Source organism: Ornithorhynchus anatinus, chromosome 6 (genome assembly GCF_004115215.2).
Source record: "Ornithorhynchus anatinus isolate Pmale09 chromosome 6, mOrnAna1.pri.v4, whole genome shotgun sequence".
NCBI lineage: Eukaryota > Metazoa > Chordata > Mammalia > Monotremata > Ornithorhynchidae > Ornithorhynchus > Ornithorhynchus anatinus.
Window position 1 is genome coordinate 35,184,520 of NC_041733.1, and position 17,988 is coordinate 35,202,507.

At 46.9% G+C, this 17,988-nt stretch overlaps 1 protein-coding gene across 3 annotated transcripts in view; it reads right to left on the reverse strand.

The window, feature by feature from the left end:
* LAMP2 (lysosomal associated membrane protein 2) overlaps window positions 1-14,766 on the reverse strand; it is a 35,361-nt gene extending 20,595 nt beyond the window's left edge. For all 3 annotated transcript variants that reach the window (XM_029067499.2, XM_029067501.2, XM_029067500.2), the window contains exons 1-3: window positions 14,524-14,766; window positions 5,653-5,771; window positions 998-1,214 (exon numbers count right to left, since the gene is read on the reverse strand). In XM_029067499.2, the coding sequence (XP_028923332.1) occupies window positions 998-1,214; window positions 5,653-5,771; window positions 14,524-14,602 (415 nt within the window). In that variant the 5' untranslated portion in view covers window positions 14,603-14,766. The remainder of the gene's footprint in view (window positions 1-997; window positions 1,215-5,652; window positions 5,772-14,523) is intronic.
* Between the last annotated feature and the right edge of the window lie 3,222 nt (window positions 14,767-17,988).

The following is a 17,988-nucleotide window of genomic DNA, read 5'->3' on the forward strand; positions in this document are numbered from 1 at the left end:
GGTCTGACACAGACCCCTGTCCCACATGGGACTCGCATTCAAAGGATGACAGAGAACAGGAAATGAATCACCACTTTAAAGGTGAGGACACTGAGGCCCAGAGAAGTGACTTGCCCAAGGTCTCCCAGCAGGCAAGTGACAGAGCCAGGGTAAGAACCCAGGCCTCCTGATTTCCAGGCCCCTGGTCTTTCCACTAGGCCACACTGCTTTTGCTGTAGTTCATTCTGAGATAGTCAGTAAAGACTCAAATCAGAGAAGTAAGGTGTTCTCCAGGTTAGTTTGTGATACTAATGTACCACAATTTCCACTTTAAAAACAACTCTTTAGAACTTCAAAAATACTTACATTTAATTTCCCTCCTGCAAATCTATAGTAGACTGGTAAGGTAGAATATGAAAAAGCATTTGGTCAAGTTCTAGTGGGCAATGCTGTCCCGACTGTATACTAAGCCAGATGGCCACATGCCTCTAGGTCTCTCAAACTCAGCTCTGTTGCACAGTCACAAGGGGAATTATTTGCCTTTCCTAATGAATAAGTATGTCCAAGTTCTACTTGGTTTGACATGGTTTGGTGTCAAGAGACAACCTTAGTGCAATCAATTTATGTGGATTATTTGTAATGAGGAAGTGGCAGGGAAGAGAAAGTTAGGCCAAGTAAATCACGTTTAAGAATAGGATAGAGCTCAAGTCGGTGAGGGCTTACATTTAAGATATGGCCCACAGGATTCTGATGCAGAAAATCGAAGGATCTGATTTCTAATAATTTCTAAAGATGAGATCTCAAAACTGTACAAAAACTAAATCTGAATTACAATGTACATTTCCCAAAATATATATGTAACAGTTGGGTTCAATCACAACTTGAGGAAAGTAAATGATTTACAGATATTTTGAACCAAATACTATTTAGCAGCAAACTGGGTGCTCTGAAAAGTTACTATAAAAGGTTGCCTACAGATCATTTAGAAATGCAACACAAACCCATTCCCCCAGGATACCTTTTTCTTTAGCCTCAGGAAATGTCTCATTATCACTGGTGTTGTACGTAAATACGATAGTATCAAAAGAATAAGAATTATTCTCCTTTTTGGTAAAGTTCAGATGCCAAGAGTATCCCAGTCCAAACTGCACTGCTATTTGGGGAACGGTTTGATTATCACCACAAGAACTTCCATCATACGTCACATTCTCAGGAACAGTGACAGTAACGTTTTTCTAAAAAAAAAAAAGAAAAGAAACAAGTTAATATTTCACTGTATTTCTTCAAATTTTTTATTTTAAAATTCCAAACTCTAAGTTTTCTGCTTTCAGACCTTTTTTAAAAAAATGATACTTTTTAAGCACTTATTACGTGCCAGGCACTGTGCTTAGTGCTGGAGTAGATCGAGGATAATCGGATTGGAGTGGCCCATGTCCTACATAGGACTAATAATATTAACCCCCATTTTAAAGATCCATTCATTCATTCATTCAATAGTATTTATTGAGCGCTTACTATGTGCAGAGCACTGTACTAAGTGCTTGGAATGTACAAATCAGCAACAGATAGAGACAGTCCCTGCCCTTTGACAGGCTTACAGTCTAATCAGGGGAAGACAGGCAGACAAGAACAATGGCAATAAATAGAGTCGAGGGGAAGAACATCTCATTAAAACAATGGCAAATAAATAGAATCAGGGTGATGTACATCTCTTTAAACAAAATAAATGGGGTGATGAAAATATATACAGTTGAGCGGACGAGTACAGCGCTGAGGGGTTGGGACGGGAGATGGGGAGGAGCAGAGGGAAAGGAGGGAGAAGAGGGCTTAGCTGCGGAGAGGTGAAGGGGGGGTAGAGGGAGCAGAGGGAAAAGGGGGGAGCTCAGTCTGGGAAGGCCTCTTGGAGGAGGTGAGCTTTAAGTAGGGATTTGAAGAGGGGAAGAGAATTAGATTGTCGGAGGTGAGGAGGGAGCACATTCCAGGACCGCGGGAGGACGTGGCCCAGGGGTCGACGACGGGATAGGCGAGACTGAGGGACGGTGAGGGGGTGGGCGGCAGAGGAGCGGAGCGTGCGGGGTGGGCGGTAGAAAGAGAGAAGGGAGGAGAGGTAGGAAGGGGCAAGGTGATGGAGAGCCCTGAAGCCTAGAGTGAGAAATTTTTGTTTTGTGCAGAGGTTGATAGGCAACCACTGGAGGTTTTTAAGAAGGGGAGTGACATGCCCAGAGCGTTTCTGCAGGAAGATGAGCCGGGCAGCGGAGTGAAGAACAGACTGGAGCGGGGCGAGAGAGGAGGAAGGGAGATCAGAGAGAAGGCTGACACCGTAGTCTAGCCGGGATATAACGAGAGCCCGTAGCAGTAAGGTAGCCGTTTGGGTGGAGAGGAAAGGGCGGATCTTGGCGATGTTATAAAGGTGAGACCGGCAGGTCTTAGTAACAGATCAGATGTGTGGGGTGAACAAGAGAGACGACACCGAGGTTGCGGGCCTGAGAGACGGGAAGGATGGTCGTACCATCCACAGTGATAGGGAAGTCTGGAAGAGGACCGGCCTTGGGAGGGAAGATGAGGAGCTCAGTTTTGCTCATGTTGAGTTTTAGGTGGCGGGCAGACATCCAGGTGGAGACGTCCCGGAGGCAGGAGGAGATGCGAGCCTGAAGGGAGGGGGAGAGGACAGGGGCAGAGATGTAGATCTGTGTGTCATCTGCGTAGAGATGGTAGTCGAAGCTGTGAGAGCGAATGAGTTCACCAAGGGAGTGTAGATGGAGAACAGAAGAGGGCCAAGAACTGACCCTTGAGGAACTCCAACAGTTAGAGGATGGGAGGGGGAGGAGGAGCCTGCGAAGGAGACCGAGAATGACCAGCCAGAGAGATAAGAGGAGAACCAGGAGAGGACAGAGTCCGTGAAGCCAAGGTGAGATAAGGTGTGGAGTAGAAGGGGGTGGTTGACAGTGTCAAAGGCAGCTGAGATGTCAAGGAGGATTAGAATGGAGTAGGAGCCATTGGATTTGGCAAGAAGGAGGTCATGGGTGACGTTAGAGAGAGCAGTCTCGGTAGAGTGGAGGGGACGGAAGCCAGATTGGAGGGGGTCCAGGAGAGAATAGGAGTTAAGGAATTCTAAGCAGTGAAGATGATAGGCACAGACAAGTTAAGTGACAAGTGGTGGAGCTAGGATTAGAACCCAGGTCCTTACTCCTTTAACTACTATGCCATGCTGCAGAACGAAATTCTCTACTATCTGCTATCCCTCTTGGTCATGGTATTTATAAACAATAAAATTCCAATCACATCAAGTTCAAGTGAAAGGGATCTCAATTTCTTAAAAAATAAAAACAAAAACTTTTACAAGAACACCTCATGCTTATCCTCAAAATTCTCCAAAAACTGCCCATTGCTGCTTGAGTCTTCAATATCTGATTCCCCCATTCAACCCCTTCAGCTATTTTCTTTTGGTAGAAGCCAGCTGCTGCTCTACACTCTGCCCAAGGAAATGTGTCTTTATACTCTCAACTTTTTCCACCTCACAGCGATTTTTCATTACTCCCCAAGACGCCCCCCCTCCCCCCACCTTGAAATGCTCATTCCTTTCAGTTTCTTCAAACCACAAACACACACACACACACACCACCCTCCATCCTAAAAAGCTCTTGTCAAGAGGGATTCCCCATAGTCCTCTCACTGGTTTCCAGTCTAACAACCACTTATATATTCATTCACTTTCGTGTATTTTATTTAAATACAGCCTCCAACTCAGTTATGCTGTATTAATATATGTCTGACACCTACCCAATTTCATTCTAAGTGCTTCAGGGGTGGGCAATCAGAGGTATCGCCCGAGACGATGCTCTGTGCAAAAAAGGCACTCATTCTTACGTAAGGCCACACCCGGCCTCTTCTGCACTGTCGTAAGGCCGGTACATCTAGGCCACCCTTACAGGGTATGAAAAATTGACAGGAGTGTATATATCTTGCCCATACTCATCCCTTTAGCAAACATTCACCATACTTGCAATTTGAGCAGTGGGATTGGTAAGCAAAGCCAATCCTTAATACAGCCCTGAAAATGCTGGATTCTTACAGAAAATTACAGGTAGGACAAGAGTGATTTTTTTTTAGTTCTTCAGTGTTGGTTTTTTGAAATCTGCAAGTAGGACAAGAACTTACACACTTCATTCCTCTGGTGCTACCCTTCTCACTGTTCCTTGATCTAGTCTATCTTGCTGCTGACCTCTCGCCCACATCTTACCTCTGGCCTGGAACACCCTCCCTAATATCAGACAGATAACTGTTCTCCACCACTTCAAAGCCTTATTGAAAGCACACCTCCTCCAGGAAGCCTTCCCTGACTGAGCCCTCCTCTCCTCTTCTCCAACTCCCTTCTGTGCCACTCATGCTTGCTCCTTCATTCATCCTCTCTCCCTTCCCCATGGCACATATGTATATATCTGTACTTTATTTCTATTTATGTCTGTCTTCCCCTCTAGAATGTGAGCTCCTTGTGGGTCGGGAATGTGTTTGATGTTGTATTGTACTCTTCCAAGTGTTTAGTACATGCTTTGCATACTAAGCGCTCAATATATACAATGAGTAATAAAAGTGGTTAAAATATGCTAGAGATGAAACGAGTTATGCCATGTTAAAACAACAGAGATTTCTGGAATAAAATATAAAAGAAATGGACTTGGTAAGCCTGGAAGAGGCAGGACAAAGGTGAAGGATTAATATACTCAAGGATAGGAGAACTCTTTCCAGAAGGTAGTATTAAATGCAAGCAAGGGTTCGGCTAGACAGAAGAGTCAACTTCATGACAGGATAAACGGCGACTGGATAAACAGCGACTGGAAGCTGTCCACCAAAAAAGGGAGGGGAGTCTCCGTTATTGCAGAAAAGACCAGACAGTTACAGGTACCCGTGGCTTGCTTGAGATCACCTGTCAGGTGAACAAACTCAGAGACTGTTTCTATTACATCGTCATTTTAAAGTGCTTATATTCATAAATTGTGAGACCCGCCCAGAAGGCAGGGGTCCATGTCTAATTCCCACCCGTGCAGTCTCTCCCAGATCTAAGAACAGTGCCTTCACACAGTAAAAGCTTAATACTCTTATTACTATAAGTGAGACAATTAGTAACATGTCACTTTGGCTCAATTCGAGAAAAACATGACTGAGCATCATACACTTATATAAGCAAACTCACAATTGAATGTGCCCGTTTACTGCTGTATTGTACTCTCCCAAGCGCTTAGTACAGTGCTCTGCACACAGTAAGCTCAATAAATACGACTGAATGAATTTATATCTTTGTCTTCCTCCTCAGACTGTAAGGACATTGTGGGCAGGGAACGTGTCCACTAACTCTGTTGTACTCTACTCTCCCAAGTGATCAGTACAGTGCTCTGCACACTGGAAGCACTCTAATACCATTGATAATGATATAAATTGCTTGACAGTTACTGCTATGAAGAATAAGAGCTCTCATTTCCAAAGGTTTTCAGGGAAATCAAATACCGTAATCTTACAGCAATAAATGACTGATTTTAAGAAACCCCAGCTTGAACAGGGCTAGTTTTGTCCATTGTGAACTGTACCTTTTAGCTACAAGCCTGTTAAGCATAACCAAATTAGATTTCTCCTTGTTTTAGAAAAACCAAATAAAAAGGTACCAGGAGAGATACTTACAGTTTCATTGCCTGTAGTTTCATAATTTATTGTGAAGGTCATCTGCCATTTTGAATATAGACATGTGGCATTTTTCGAGTCTGTCAAGTTGATCTCCAATGCATAGGACTGGCAAATACCTAGGTTTTAAAAACAAAACAAAGCCCAGAGATACTTACAATGATTACTTTCATGACTATGGAGATGACAAACCATATAAACCCAGAATAATGCCGTTTCCAACCCCTGAAACTCAGTCACCTATGAAGGGGAGAGCAGCAACAGTTTAAAAACACAATCTATTGCTCTTTCATACTGTACAACAAAGAGGCTGTTGTTCCAGGGCAAAGTAAACCTTATGAAATGGACTGCTCAATACACATGGTGACTCAAACATCAACTTGTTGAATTTCATTCCGTGGACCCACCCCCTTACACTTTAGAGTCAAGACTGGGGCCAAAACAAAGTGCTGTCCAATTGTGGACCAGGCCAGCAAGCTTATGAGTTGGTTGGAGTGGGAAGCTGGGGAGGGGTGGGGGGAGAAAGGCAACGGGAGAGAGATCCAAGCAGAGACGATGGCAGCAGCAACCACAGGGTTAACTGGAAAAAGGGAAAGTTTGGCTATACATCAGGAGAAGATTGCTACCTGGGGAAATAAGGCAAAGGTAGGGAAGCAAACTGGCCTACTGGAAAAAGTACAGGCCTGGGAGTCAGAGGACGTGGGCTCTGATTCTGGCACCACAACTTATCTGCTACGTGATCTTGGGCTACTCACTTCACTTCTCTGTGCCTCAGTCACCTCATCTGTCAAATGGGGATTAAGTTCTCCTGCCTTCGATTTAGACCGTGAGCCCCATGTGGGACAGGGACTGTGTCCAACCTGATTATCTTCTAATCTCCCCACTGCTTAGTACAGTGCCTGGAACCTAGTAAGCATTTAAGTAGCATTAGAAATAACGGAGGCTCAAAGGAAATTTCTGTGGTGGGCAGGAAGACAATTTCTCTCCCTCTTATACATCCACCAGATATTTGGACAGTTGGTCCTACCCAGTTAGCACAGCCCAAGGCAGTCCCAATCCCTTTTTATTCTTATTTTTTGGGGGTCCAAGTCTTGTCACTCACCACAGCAGACTCTCGTAGGCTCTAATAACTGGGTTTCTGTGCTGAGCTACCTGGCAAATTGAAATTAGTCACCAGCAAAAAGCCAGTTACTATCTTAAAACTGAGGTGATATAAATGCTTACACCTTTTTAAAGTACAGTAGTAAATTATAGAGGTCATGGGTTCTAATCCCAGTTCCACCACTTGCCTGCTGTGTGACCTTGGGCAAGTCACAACATATCTGTGCCTCAGTTACCTCATCTGTAAAAGGGGGATAGAGTGTGAGTCCCACGTGGGACAAGGAATTGTGTCCAACCCCAATTTGTTTGTTTCCACCCCAGTGCTTAGTACAGTGCCTAGCACATAGTAAGCAATCAACAAATACCAAAATTATTATCAGATGGATTCAATTTTATATAGAAAAATGGGGCTATAATCCTCTAGGCTCTTTCAGTAAGTTCAGTAATGTGGTAACTCAAAGTTTTAATATTCTGTGGCATAGAAGTATAAATAAATGGATGTCAAATTTTCTAGTTCCTCTGCTTCCACTAAACTTTAGGATTCCACTAGAAACTTCAGTTTACCCTGGTTTTTCTTTTTGTATTCCAAGTAGTAAAAACCTTTTGACAACAGTAAATTACCACACAATGATTATATAGAGGTACTTCCTACCAGTAGAGATTAAAGTTAAAATACTAAGAGAACAGTTAAAAAAAAAAAAAGTTCCCAAGTGATATGCAGAGGATACCCAAATTTACATCTCCAGCCCTGATCTTTCTCCCTCTCCTGCAGTCTCGCATTTCCTCCTGCCTTCAAGACATCTCTACTTGGATGTCCTCCAGTCACCTCAAATTTAACTTGTCAAAAGGAACTTCTCTTCCCATCCAAACTCTGTCCATCACTGTAGATAGCACCACCATCCTTCCTGTCTTACAAGCCCACAAGCTTGGAGTTATTCTTGACTATCTGAGACGACCCACATGTTCGATCTATCGCTAAATCCTGTCAGATCGATCCTCTCAATGCTAAAATCTGCCCTTTCCTCTCCATCCAAACTGCCATCATGTTAATCCAATCACTTATTCTATCCTGTCTTGACTGTTTTAAGAGCCTCCTTGCTGACCACTCAGTCTCTGTCTCTCCCAACTTCAGTCCCTATTTCACGCTGCTGCCAGATCATTTTTCTACAAAAACGTTGTCCATGTTTTTCCCCCTCCTCAAGGACCTCCAGTGGTTGCCCATCCACTTCCACATCAAACGGAAACTCCTCACCACTGGCTCTACACCTGGCTCACCCTGTTACTCTCTTACTACACTCCAGCCTGCACATTTGCCTCTTCTACCGCTAACCTTCTCACTGTACCTCAGTCTCATCTATCTCACCACCAACCTCTCACCCACGTTCTGCCTCTGGCCTGGAATACCCTCCCTCCTCACATCTGACAATGACTCTCTCCCCCATCCTTCAGAGCCTTATTGAAGACATCTCCTCCAAGAGGCCTTCCCTGATTATGACCTCTTTTCCTTCCCTTCAACTCCCTTCTGCACCACCCTGACTTGCTCCCTTTATTCATCACCCCCTCCCAGCCCCGCAGCACTTATGTACAGCTCTGTAATTTACTTATATTGTCTCTCTCCCTCTCTAAACCATAAGCTCATTGTGGGCAGGGAATATGTCTGTTACACTGTACTTTCTCAAGTGTTTAGTGCAATGTTCTGCAGACAGTAAGTGCTCAATAAATACGACTGACTTAAGCTTTGTGAAACCAGAGGAACAGTTCAAGGTTCAAGCTAATCAGTTCCCAATCGAAGCTAGATTACCGGCAGGGCGTGAAGGTGGGGGTTGGTAATGTGAACCAAGGTACAAGTAAGTGATCACACGTGTCTGCTGTGCGACCTTGGACAGTCACAACTTCTCTGTGCCTGGTTACCTCATCTGTAAAGTGGGGATTAAGACTCTGAGCCCCATGTGGGACATGGACTGTGTTCAACCTAATTACCTTGTACCTACCGCAGCACTTAGTATAGTACCTGGCTTGTAGTAAGCAAAGTCCCTAAAAATATATTTAAAGTCCCTAAAAAGGTCCTCAAATTTTAATTTACACCTTAGTATTCTTACATCCTACAGTTCTTTGGTTTTTTTTTTCAATTTCCTTTCCCAAGATCTCTCAACCTCCCATCCTCTTCCCCTTCAAGAAAGATACACATTATTTTCCCTGCTTATATTCCAAAACAACAAATCAGAGACCCAACTTATAGACCTATTACTGTCCCATGTCGGAAAAACAAGTCAAAACAAACAGTGCTCAAGAAGCAACAAGTGCTTTGTTTAAAATAGTCACAATAAAAAAGCCACTCGAGTCACACCTGAGTTTGCAGAAACTGTAGCATCCAATTTCTCTAGATATATCCTAATTAAAGAGATCCTTCAAAAGCATACAAGCTCTTTAGAGTCATGTGAGCTTATAAAACACTACCTTGCCAAACAAGTTGGCTATCCAAGCTAACGAGCTTCCCTGCAATAAATTCATAGTTGCTACCAGGTTATACTAATTAACTGGGAGCAGCAGCAGCAGCAGGATAAATGGTCTTTTTTGGGGAGGGGGAGAAGAGAAGTAGAAAGTCCGTCTGTTCACATTAAAGTCTGACTCCAGTCCATTACTTGATAACGAAAGAACAATGTGGGATTTGAAAATGAAATACAAAAAAAGGCAGAACTACACTGGCATTCTTTGGTCACAAAAGTTCTTTGAAACTTTAGGTACAATCACCATTCCTGAACAAGGCCACCTTTCTAACTCTTGCTAGAAGTTCTTCAACATCGCAAACACAAAAGGGGTCTTCCTAAGCAATAGAATGGTTTCTATTTGAACTACTTTAAAAAAAACCAAAAACCCAATCCAGAAAACCCAACCATTTCTGAACTGAGGGGACAGAAGAGTGGAGGAAGCAGTCCAGAGGACGGTTCAGCTAGGGGGAAGGGATTTACTGCACAACAGAGACTGGCAGACTTCCAGAGCAAACCCGCAGAACACAGCATGACACCAACAACTGCTTGTAGAGAGCACTTTCAGAAACAGAGCTGGCTTGTGATCCCGTGACAAAGAAACGTCTAGATTGTAACATCTAGCAGGAAGGATCACCTTAATCAATGCCGGAAACCCGGGGCCGGTGCCAGGAAACCAGGACCCGTGCCAGAAACCTGGGTTCGGTATGGTTACATAGGACTGAAAAGCCCTTCTCGACCGACTCCCAAATGGGGGATAGGGGACTGCTAAACTAACAGGAATGCGGGTCACTTTAAAACCAGGATGATGACAAGGTACGGAGTAAGGGAAGAGTAGGTGTTTTGCTTTATCATCTAAAACTGGCAAACCTATTTACTGGATGTAACCCAGAATCTTCAAGTGATTTAAACTGGCACCTTTTAACTGCATTGTGATATACAGTTCATCCCACAATACAAGTACCAGTCAGAAATGGCTTAAAACAAACAAAAAAAAAACCACCCTTCAAAATAATCTGTTCAACATAATTTAGAATGCTTCCTCTGGCCGCCCACCAGTCTTTTTTTCAATACACCACAAAAGCCATGCTGTTTTCCTAAAAAAAATATTTTTAGTTTCTCATTTTCACCAACACCAAATGGAAGCATTGGGAAAGAACCAAGGTATCGATACAGTTTGGAATACAACTCTATAAATCAGTCTATTCTGTTCAAAGAGATTTCTGAAAATTCTACTCCAAGGACTTGAAAGCCACCCCTCCCTAAACAGTCTAAAAGTCCACATCGCCTTTAACAGGTGATGGCTCCTTTTCCTCACTGGGTGACTTGTGCCATAAGAGAATTCTACTACCATTCCAGTCTACGAAATACAGGCTTAACTGAGCAGACTATCCTAAAAATTGTTACTGGCAAGGCCATCTAGATTCTCTCAATTTATGAACGATAAAATATCTAGAATCAGTTTCACTTTTCACTCCAAAAATGGCAAATCTAAGTCACCACTAAATCTAAATGCGAGCATGGAATCGGAGGTCAGTCAATGACAACCTGGCAGAGAAATCAGTAAGAATTCTGCTTTGCTTGAAATAGCCTTAAAAAGGGGCCAAATCGTTTTCACCTGGTATCCTTTCCCTTGTCTTCCCGAGCAGCCTCCCTTTAGGCAGTTCTGAGCAGCTGGGCTTCACCTGAATAAGTGAGTTACTGTTAACTTTATAAAGGGAGGGAATTTCTAAAAATGCTTTCCTTTTCAATCACGACTGGGTTGAAGAGAATTGACCGACAGTGAAATGGCAAAATCAGTTTACACGTTTTGCAAATCCCTTACAAGAATTTATTTGGTAACATGAAACAGAGGTGTGGAGACCATTAAGCAATCAAGAGCAGGATGACAAATACCCACATGATCTGTTCTAAATTTCCCTTGGATAGATTTTGTAAAGAAGGATACCTAAGCAATCTTCACTCTCCAGTGTCCCTGTCTAATTCAGTAAGCTGCTGGTGCAGTGTCCCTTGGTAATTAATTCAAGCACTTGGCAAAACTCTAAATGTGTGCATTACTGAAACCGTTTATAGGAAGGGTTTGGGTTTCATTTAGTCCTTCAACTGACTTGGAGGCCAATAGCTGAGACCACCACATTTTGATTTCCAAAATCATTTACTTCCTACAAACTTTTCCCTACTACCGCAACAACGGCAACTACTCCACACTCTCCCTTTTCCAATTCCTCATCTGCTCTTCCCTCTTTATCAAGCCCAGCTGAGCCTAGGCTTAGATGATGAGTCTCCAGAGTTAATGCTTATCTAGTGACTTAGTCAGCTGGAAACAATCTTGGTGCTTCAGACTCAGATCTCAAGAACAGGATGGGTAAGTTTTACCCAAAGCTACCGAAAGTGGCTTCCTTTCACTGCTGAAACTAAGCCTGCCCTTGTCCCACACTCAAAAAACCCCTCAATTTACCTCACAAGCCAATGGTGGTAATGGGCAGATTCACCCTGGCCTGAAAACTTCTTGGGCCAAACTGACAGGGAAAATTTTTCTCCTGAATGTAACAATAGCAACAGCTTCAGAGGCAGGCAGCAGGAAGTAATTTCGACTAGTTTGTATCGCCACATGAACGCTTAGGGCTAAATTTACATACACAGCACCTCTGTTATGTCCCCACTCTTCTAGAAAACACATCTTTTCTGAGACAATCACACACAGCTCGTGGTTTTTTTTTTGTTTTTTTCACAACTTGGGCCCACTGCTCAGCAGACATTCAGCAACTGAAACTGGGATGAAGATGGTTTTCGCCACTAGCAACTTCTGCAGGGGCCCCTTGGGCAGGAAGCCTTCTTTATTTTCTTTAGGGGCACCCTGCTTGGGAAATACTGTACTGCTTTATGGAGTAACCACATGATAGAGGGACTTTGCAAAGTCATTCTTTGCTCAAGTATAGTTTAGAGGAGAATATCTTCCAGAGATTAAAGGTAGTGTCAACGCCATCTCTCCACCAGGCTTTGAGTATGTAATTGGAGTTTGGACACAGAACTGCAGGACATGTGACTACAGAGGGAGGAAGATAAAGACGAATGGAAATCGGTGGTTAAGGTTTTGCCTGGCAGCTGGAAGGGTCATTAGGCTTATGCCAAGTTTATTAAGATACAATGGGGTTTCAGGAGACCAGACCTCACAAGCTTGGCCTGGTGAGCGCAAACCTGGGAGTTGGAAGGATCTGGGTTATAATCCCGGCTCTGCCATCTGTCTGCTGTGTGACCTGGGGCAAGACACAGTTTCTCCATGCCTCCGTTACATCATCTGGAAATGGGGATTAAGACCGTGAGCCCCATGCGGGACATGGACCATGTCCAACCTGACTGGCTTTACCTACAGTGCCTGGTACAGTGCCTGGTACAGTGCCTGGGTCAGTGCCTGGGTCAGTGCCTGGGTCAGTGCCTGGCACCTAGTAAGCACTTAAATACCGATAAAAAATATAATAATTGCAGTATTTGTTAAGCACTTACTAGGTGCCAGGCACTGTACTACAGGATAGATACAAGCAAATCGGGTTGGTTGTGGTCCCAGTCCCACAGTGTGGCTCCCAGTCTTTACCCCCCATTTTACGGATGAGGTGACTGAGGCCCAGAGAAGCAAACTGTCCAAGTCTACAGAGCAGACGAGTGGCAGAGCCGGGATGAGAACTTACGACCTTCCGACTCCCAGGCCGGTGCTCTCTCCATTAGGCCCAAATATACCTTACTGATGCGAAAGGTCGACGAATTCAGGGTGACTGAGAGAAATGGAGTTTGGGCTGTGTGAACAGGAGAGCTCTTGCTGGGAAGAGAAGGTAAACTCAAAAAGTCCTTTTTAAAACCTGTCGCCTTCTGCCCCGGCTCTTTCCCCACCGTCCTTTCCCCTCCCATCTTTGACCCTTCCTGCCCTTTTATGAGATCGGGAAGGGAGAGAGAAGGAGGAGGTGGTGGCAGCCTACGCCGAAGTAAGCAACAAGTGGAAGAAGGCCCAAAGGAAGAAGGCAGGGCTCCAGGGTTCACTCTTCAGTGAGCGGTACTAATGTTGCACTTTCATTTCTGGGGCCGGGCCCACCCAGGTTAGGACCATTGCCAGCCCCCTCGGCCCATCCCGGCCCCGGGCGCAGGCAGCGATGACCCAAGAGGGCCGTGACTAGGCACCGGCCCTTTGTGACAGGACAGGCGGCCGCCCTGGCTGCCTCCCCCTGGGGACCCCCACGACTTTCGGAAGGTGCGGGGCGAAATTCGGGGTCCGGAGGCCTGCACGGAGGAGGGCCCCAGGCCGCGCTCTCCGCCCTCCACACACACAGCTGGCACTGGGCAGGGGGGAGATGGGGGGGTGTTTTGAAGCCACAGAGGGCTGCCGGTTGGAAAGAAGGGGAGGAAAGGAGGGAGGCAGGAGGGAAGGGTGAAGACTAGGAAGCACAAGATCAAGGGGGGGGGGGACCGGACAAAAGGGGGATGGTGGGGGGAGACCGAAGGGGGGACCTGGGGGGGGGGAGAACAGAAGGGGGGACCTGGGGGGGGGGAGAACAGAAAGGGGGACCTGAGGGGGGAGAACAGAAAGGGGGACCTGAGGGGGGAGAACAGAAAGGGGGACCTGAGGGGGGAGAACAGAAAGGGGGACCTGAGGGGGGAGAACAGAAAGGGGGACCTGAGGGGGGAGAACAGAAAGGGGGACCTGAGGGGGGAGAAGAGAAAGGGGGACCTGAGGGGGGAGAAGAGAAAGGGGGACCTGAGGGGGGAGAACAGAAAGGGGGACCTGAAGGGGGAGAACAGAAAGGGGGACCTGAGGGGGGAGAACAGAAGGGGGGGACCTGGGGGGGAGAATAGAAGGGGGGGACCTGGGGGGGAGAATAGAAGGGGGGACCTGGGGGGAGAACAGAAGGGGGGACCGGGGGGGGAGAACAGAAGGGGGGACCGGGGGGGGACCTGCGGGGGAGATAGAAGGGTGGACTTGAGGGGTAGACAAAGGGGGAACCTGGGGAGGGGAACAGAAGGGAGGTGAGAAGGGAAAAAGGCAAATGGGGAGATTATTGAGGGATGAGGGGGGCAACCTGAAGGAAGGAAGAAAGCGGAAACCTAGGGGGTCGATTAGAGAAGGAGGCGACGGGGGCAGGGAAGCAGAGAAAGGGAAGAACCGAGGGGAGACGTGCTCCCCATCCTCCTCCTCCTCCTCCTCCTCCTCCGGGGGGTGACGAGCAGAAAGGGCGGCGCGGCGGCGGCGGCGGGCGGGCGGACCAGGCCGCGGCGGGGGTTGGGGCCCCACACTCACCCACGACGAGGCAGCAGCAGAGCAGGGCCAGCCCCGAGGAGCCCCCGAGGGCGGGGAGGGCAGGGCGGCGGCCAAACATGATGGCCGGGCCGGGGGAGCGAGCGGGCGGACAGGACGGACAGGACGGGCGCAGGAGCGAGCCGCCGGCGGTCAGGACGGGCAAGACGGAGACCGGGGCCTCCTCGTCACGTGACGGGGGGCGGGGGCGGAGCCGCCCCCCCCCTACAATCGCCGCGCGCAGGCGCAGACGCGGGCGCCGGACGGGGGGCGGGGGGAGGGAGGTGACCGCGCAGGCGCAGACGCGGGCGCCGGACGGGAGGCGGGGGAGAAGGGAGGTGGTTGCGCAGGCGCAGACGGGGCGCCGACCGGGGGGGGAGCGGGGGGGGAGGCAGCCGCGCAGGCGCAGACGCCGTCCGTTGACTCTCAGGTTGACGGGCCGGTCCTGCTCCTTTTGAAGGCGGGCGGGAGAAGGGGCCCGAGGGAGCGGACGTTCATAATAATCATGTTGGGATTTGTTAAGTGCTTACTATATGCCAAGCGCTGTTCTCAGCGCTGGGGGAGATACAGAGTAATCAGGTTGTCCCACATAGGGCTCACAGTCTTCATCCCCATTTGACAGAGGAGGTCACTGAGGCCCAGTGAAGTGACTTTTGGGGGAGGGGGTATTTATTAGGCGCTTACTGTGTGCAGAGCACTGTTCTAAGCGCTGAGGTAGATACAGGGTCATCAGGTTGCCCCTCGTGAGGCTCACAGTCTTAATCCCCATTTTAGAGATGAGACAACTGAGGCCCGGAGAAGTGAAGTGTCTTGCCCAAAGTCACCCGGCTGAAAGCAGGCAGATCCGGGATTCGAACCCATGACCTCTGACTCCCAAGCCCGGGCTCTTGCCACTAAGCCACGCTGCTTCAATTCAGTCTCCATTCATTCGGTCCTATCTATTGAGCGCTTTCCTGTGGGCAGAGCACTGGACTGAGCGCTGGGAAAGGACTAAAGAGGGACAATAATAATGTTGGTATTTGTTAAGCGCTTACTATGTGCCAAGCACTGTTCTAAGCGCTGGGGGAGATACAGGGTCATCAGGTTGTCCCTCGTGAGGCTCACAGTCTTCATCCCCATTTTACAGAAGAGGTAACTGAGGCACAGAGAAGTGAAGTGACTTGTCCCCAGTCACACAGCTGACAAGTGGCAGAACAGGGATTCGAACCCTTGACCTCTGACTCCCTGGCCCGGGCTCTTTCCACTGAGCCATGCTTCTTCGCATAACCGGCAACACTATTTATTACCCATCTTCTCACAATCCCTGTTCACATTCAAGATTTAGATTATCATTTGATAATTTGATAGAGAAGCAGCGTGGCTCAGTGGAAAGAGCACGGGCTTTGGAGTCAGAGGTCATGGGTTCGAATCCCGGCTCGGCCACTTGTCAGATGGGTGACTTTGGGCAAGTCACTTCACTTCTCGGTGCCTCAGTTACCTCAGTTACCTCATCTGTAAAATGGGGATTATGATTGTGAGCCCCAAGTGGGACAACCTGATTCCCCTGTGTCTACCCCAGCGCTTAGAACAGTGCTCCGCACATAGCAAGCGCTTAACAAATACCAACATTATTATTTGAGCAAGCTTGTGGGGGACTCTAAAATAGTAATGATCAAATAGACACTCAAAGAGAATATTCTCACCATTTAACAGATATTAAAGTAATAATGACCATCGTTTCCTATTTCAACCATTTTCGTATTATTTTTAGACTCTCAACCTTAACAAAACAGGGCATATAAGTGAAGCAGCGTGGCCTGGTGGAAAGAGCACAGATTTGGTAGTCAGAGGACGTGGGTTCTAATCCCACATCCGCCACTTGACTGCTGTGTGACCTTGGGCAAGTCACTGCACTTCTCTGTGCGTCAGTTACCTCATCTATAAAATGAGGATTTAAGATTGGGAGCCCCCCTGTGGGACAGGGATTATGTCCAACCTGACTAACCCCAGTGCTTAGAACAGCACTTGATACATAGTAAGTACTTAACAAATACCATAATTATCATGATGTCATATTGTTTTGCAGAAAGATCAAGGGGAGGTATTGTACTTTGACTACATAAGGGAAAAAAGATATCACCTTCATTTACTAATTAACTACTGTGAAGACACATTGCAGACTAACTCCCCTGTGGTAAGGTTTATGCCGTGACAACTGGGAACAGGATTATCAGGGTACTTGAGAAGTGCTTACTCTGTGTCAAGCACTGTATTAAGTGCTGGGGTGGATAAAAGTTCATTAGGTCAGACACAGTCCCAGTCCCACTTGGGGCTCACAGTCTAAGTAATATCTGTTGTGTCCAGTGGAGATCCCATAAAAATCCCCTAGTTTCGGGGCCGCGGAGGGTTAAACCCAGCTCTCCTAGCCTTCCGAGAAGCCCCTCCTCGTGGTGATGAGGATGATGATATTTGTGAAGCGCTTAACTATGTGCCAAGCACTGTTCACAGTCAAACGGAGGGATGATATTGGTTTTATTTGGAAGCAGCATGGCCTACTGGAGAGAGGACAGGCCTGGGAGACGGAGGACCTGCCATTCGTCTGCCATGTGACCTTGGGTAAGTCACTTGTCTGTGCCTCAGCTACCTTGTCTGTCAAATTCATTCAATAGTATTTATTGAGTGCTTACTATGTGCAGAGCACTGTCAAATGGGAATTCAATGCCTCCCTCTTCGTGCTGCTTGGACTGTGAGCACCCTTTGGGCACTATCTTGTACCTGCCCCAGCGCTTAGTAAGTGCTCGACAAATGACTTATTACTAAGTAGTATCATGATGAACTTATGTCTACCCCAGCGCTTAGAAGAGGGCTTGGCACAGGGTAAGCCCTTAACAAGGACCATTATGATGATACTCATACCAATGAGCTGGAGAGAGTAAAGAGAGAAGCAGCGTGGCTCAGGGGAAAGAGCCCAGACTTGGGAGTGAGAGGTCATGCTTTCGAATCCTGCCTCTGCCACTTGTCAGCTGTGTGACTGTGGGCAAGTCACTTCACTTCTCTGTGCCTCAGTTATCTCATCTGTAAAATAGGTATGAAGCCTGTGAGCCTCATGTGGGACAACCTGATTACCCTGTATCTACCCCAGTGCTTAGAACAGTGCTCTGCACATAGTAAGTGCTTAACGAATACCAACATTATTATTATCATTATTATGCCGGGATTCCAGGTTTTTATTCCTAGATTCATCCTTGATTTTCAGTGTGACCTTTGGGCTCATTATACTTGTAAATAAGACTGGGATAACTCACCCAACATCCTGGGTGATTTGCAGAGCATCTCAAGGAGTGCTAAATTCTACTTCTGTGCTCTTTTTAGTCACCTATTCTTAGCCTTAATCCAACTCGGGAAGAAGCAGGGGGGGAGAGGAAATGACAACAAAAAGGAGAAGCAACACTGACCTAGGGGATAATGCTCAGGCCTGGGAGTAAAAAG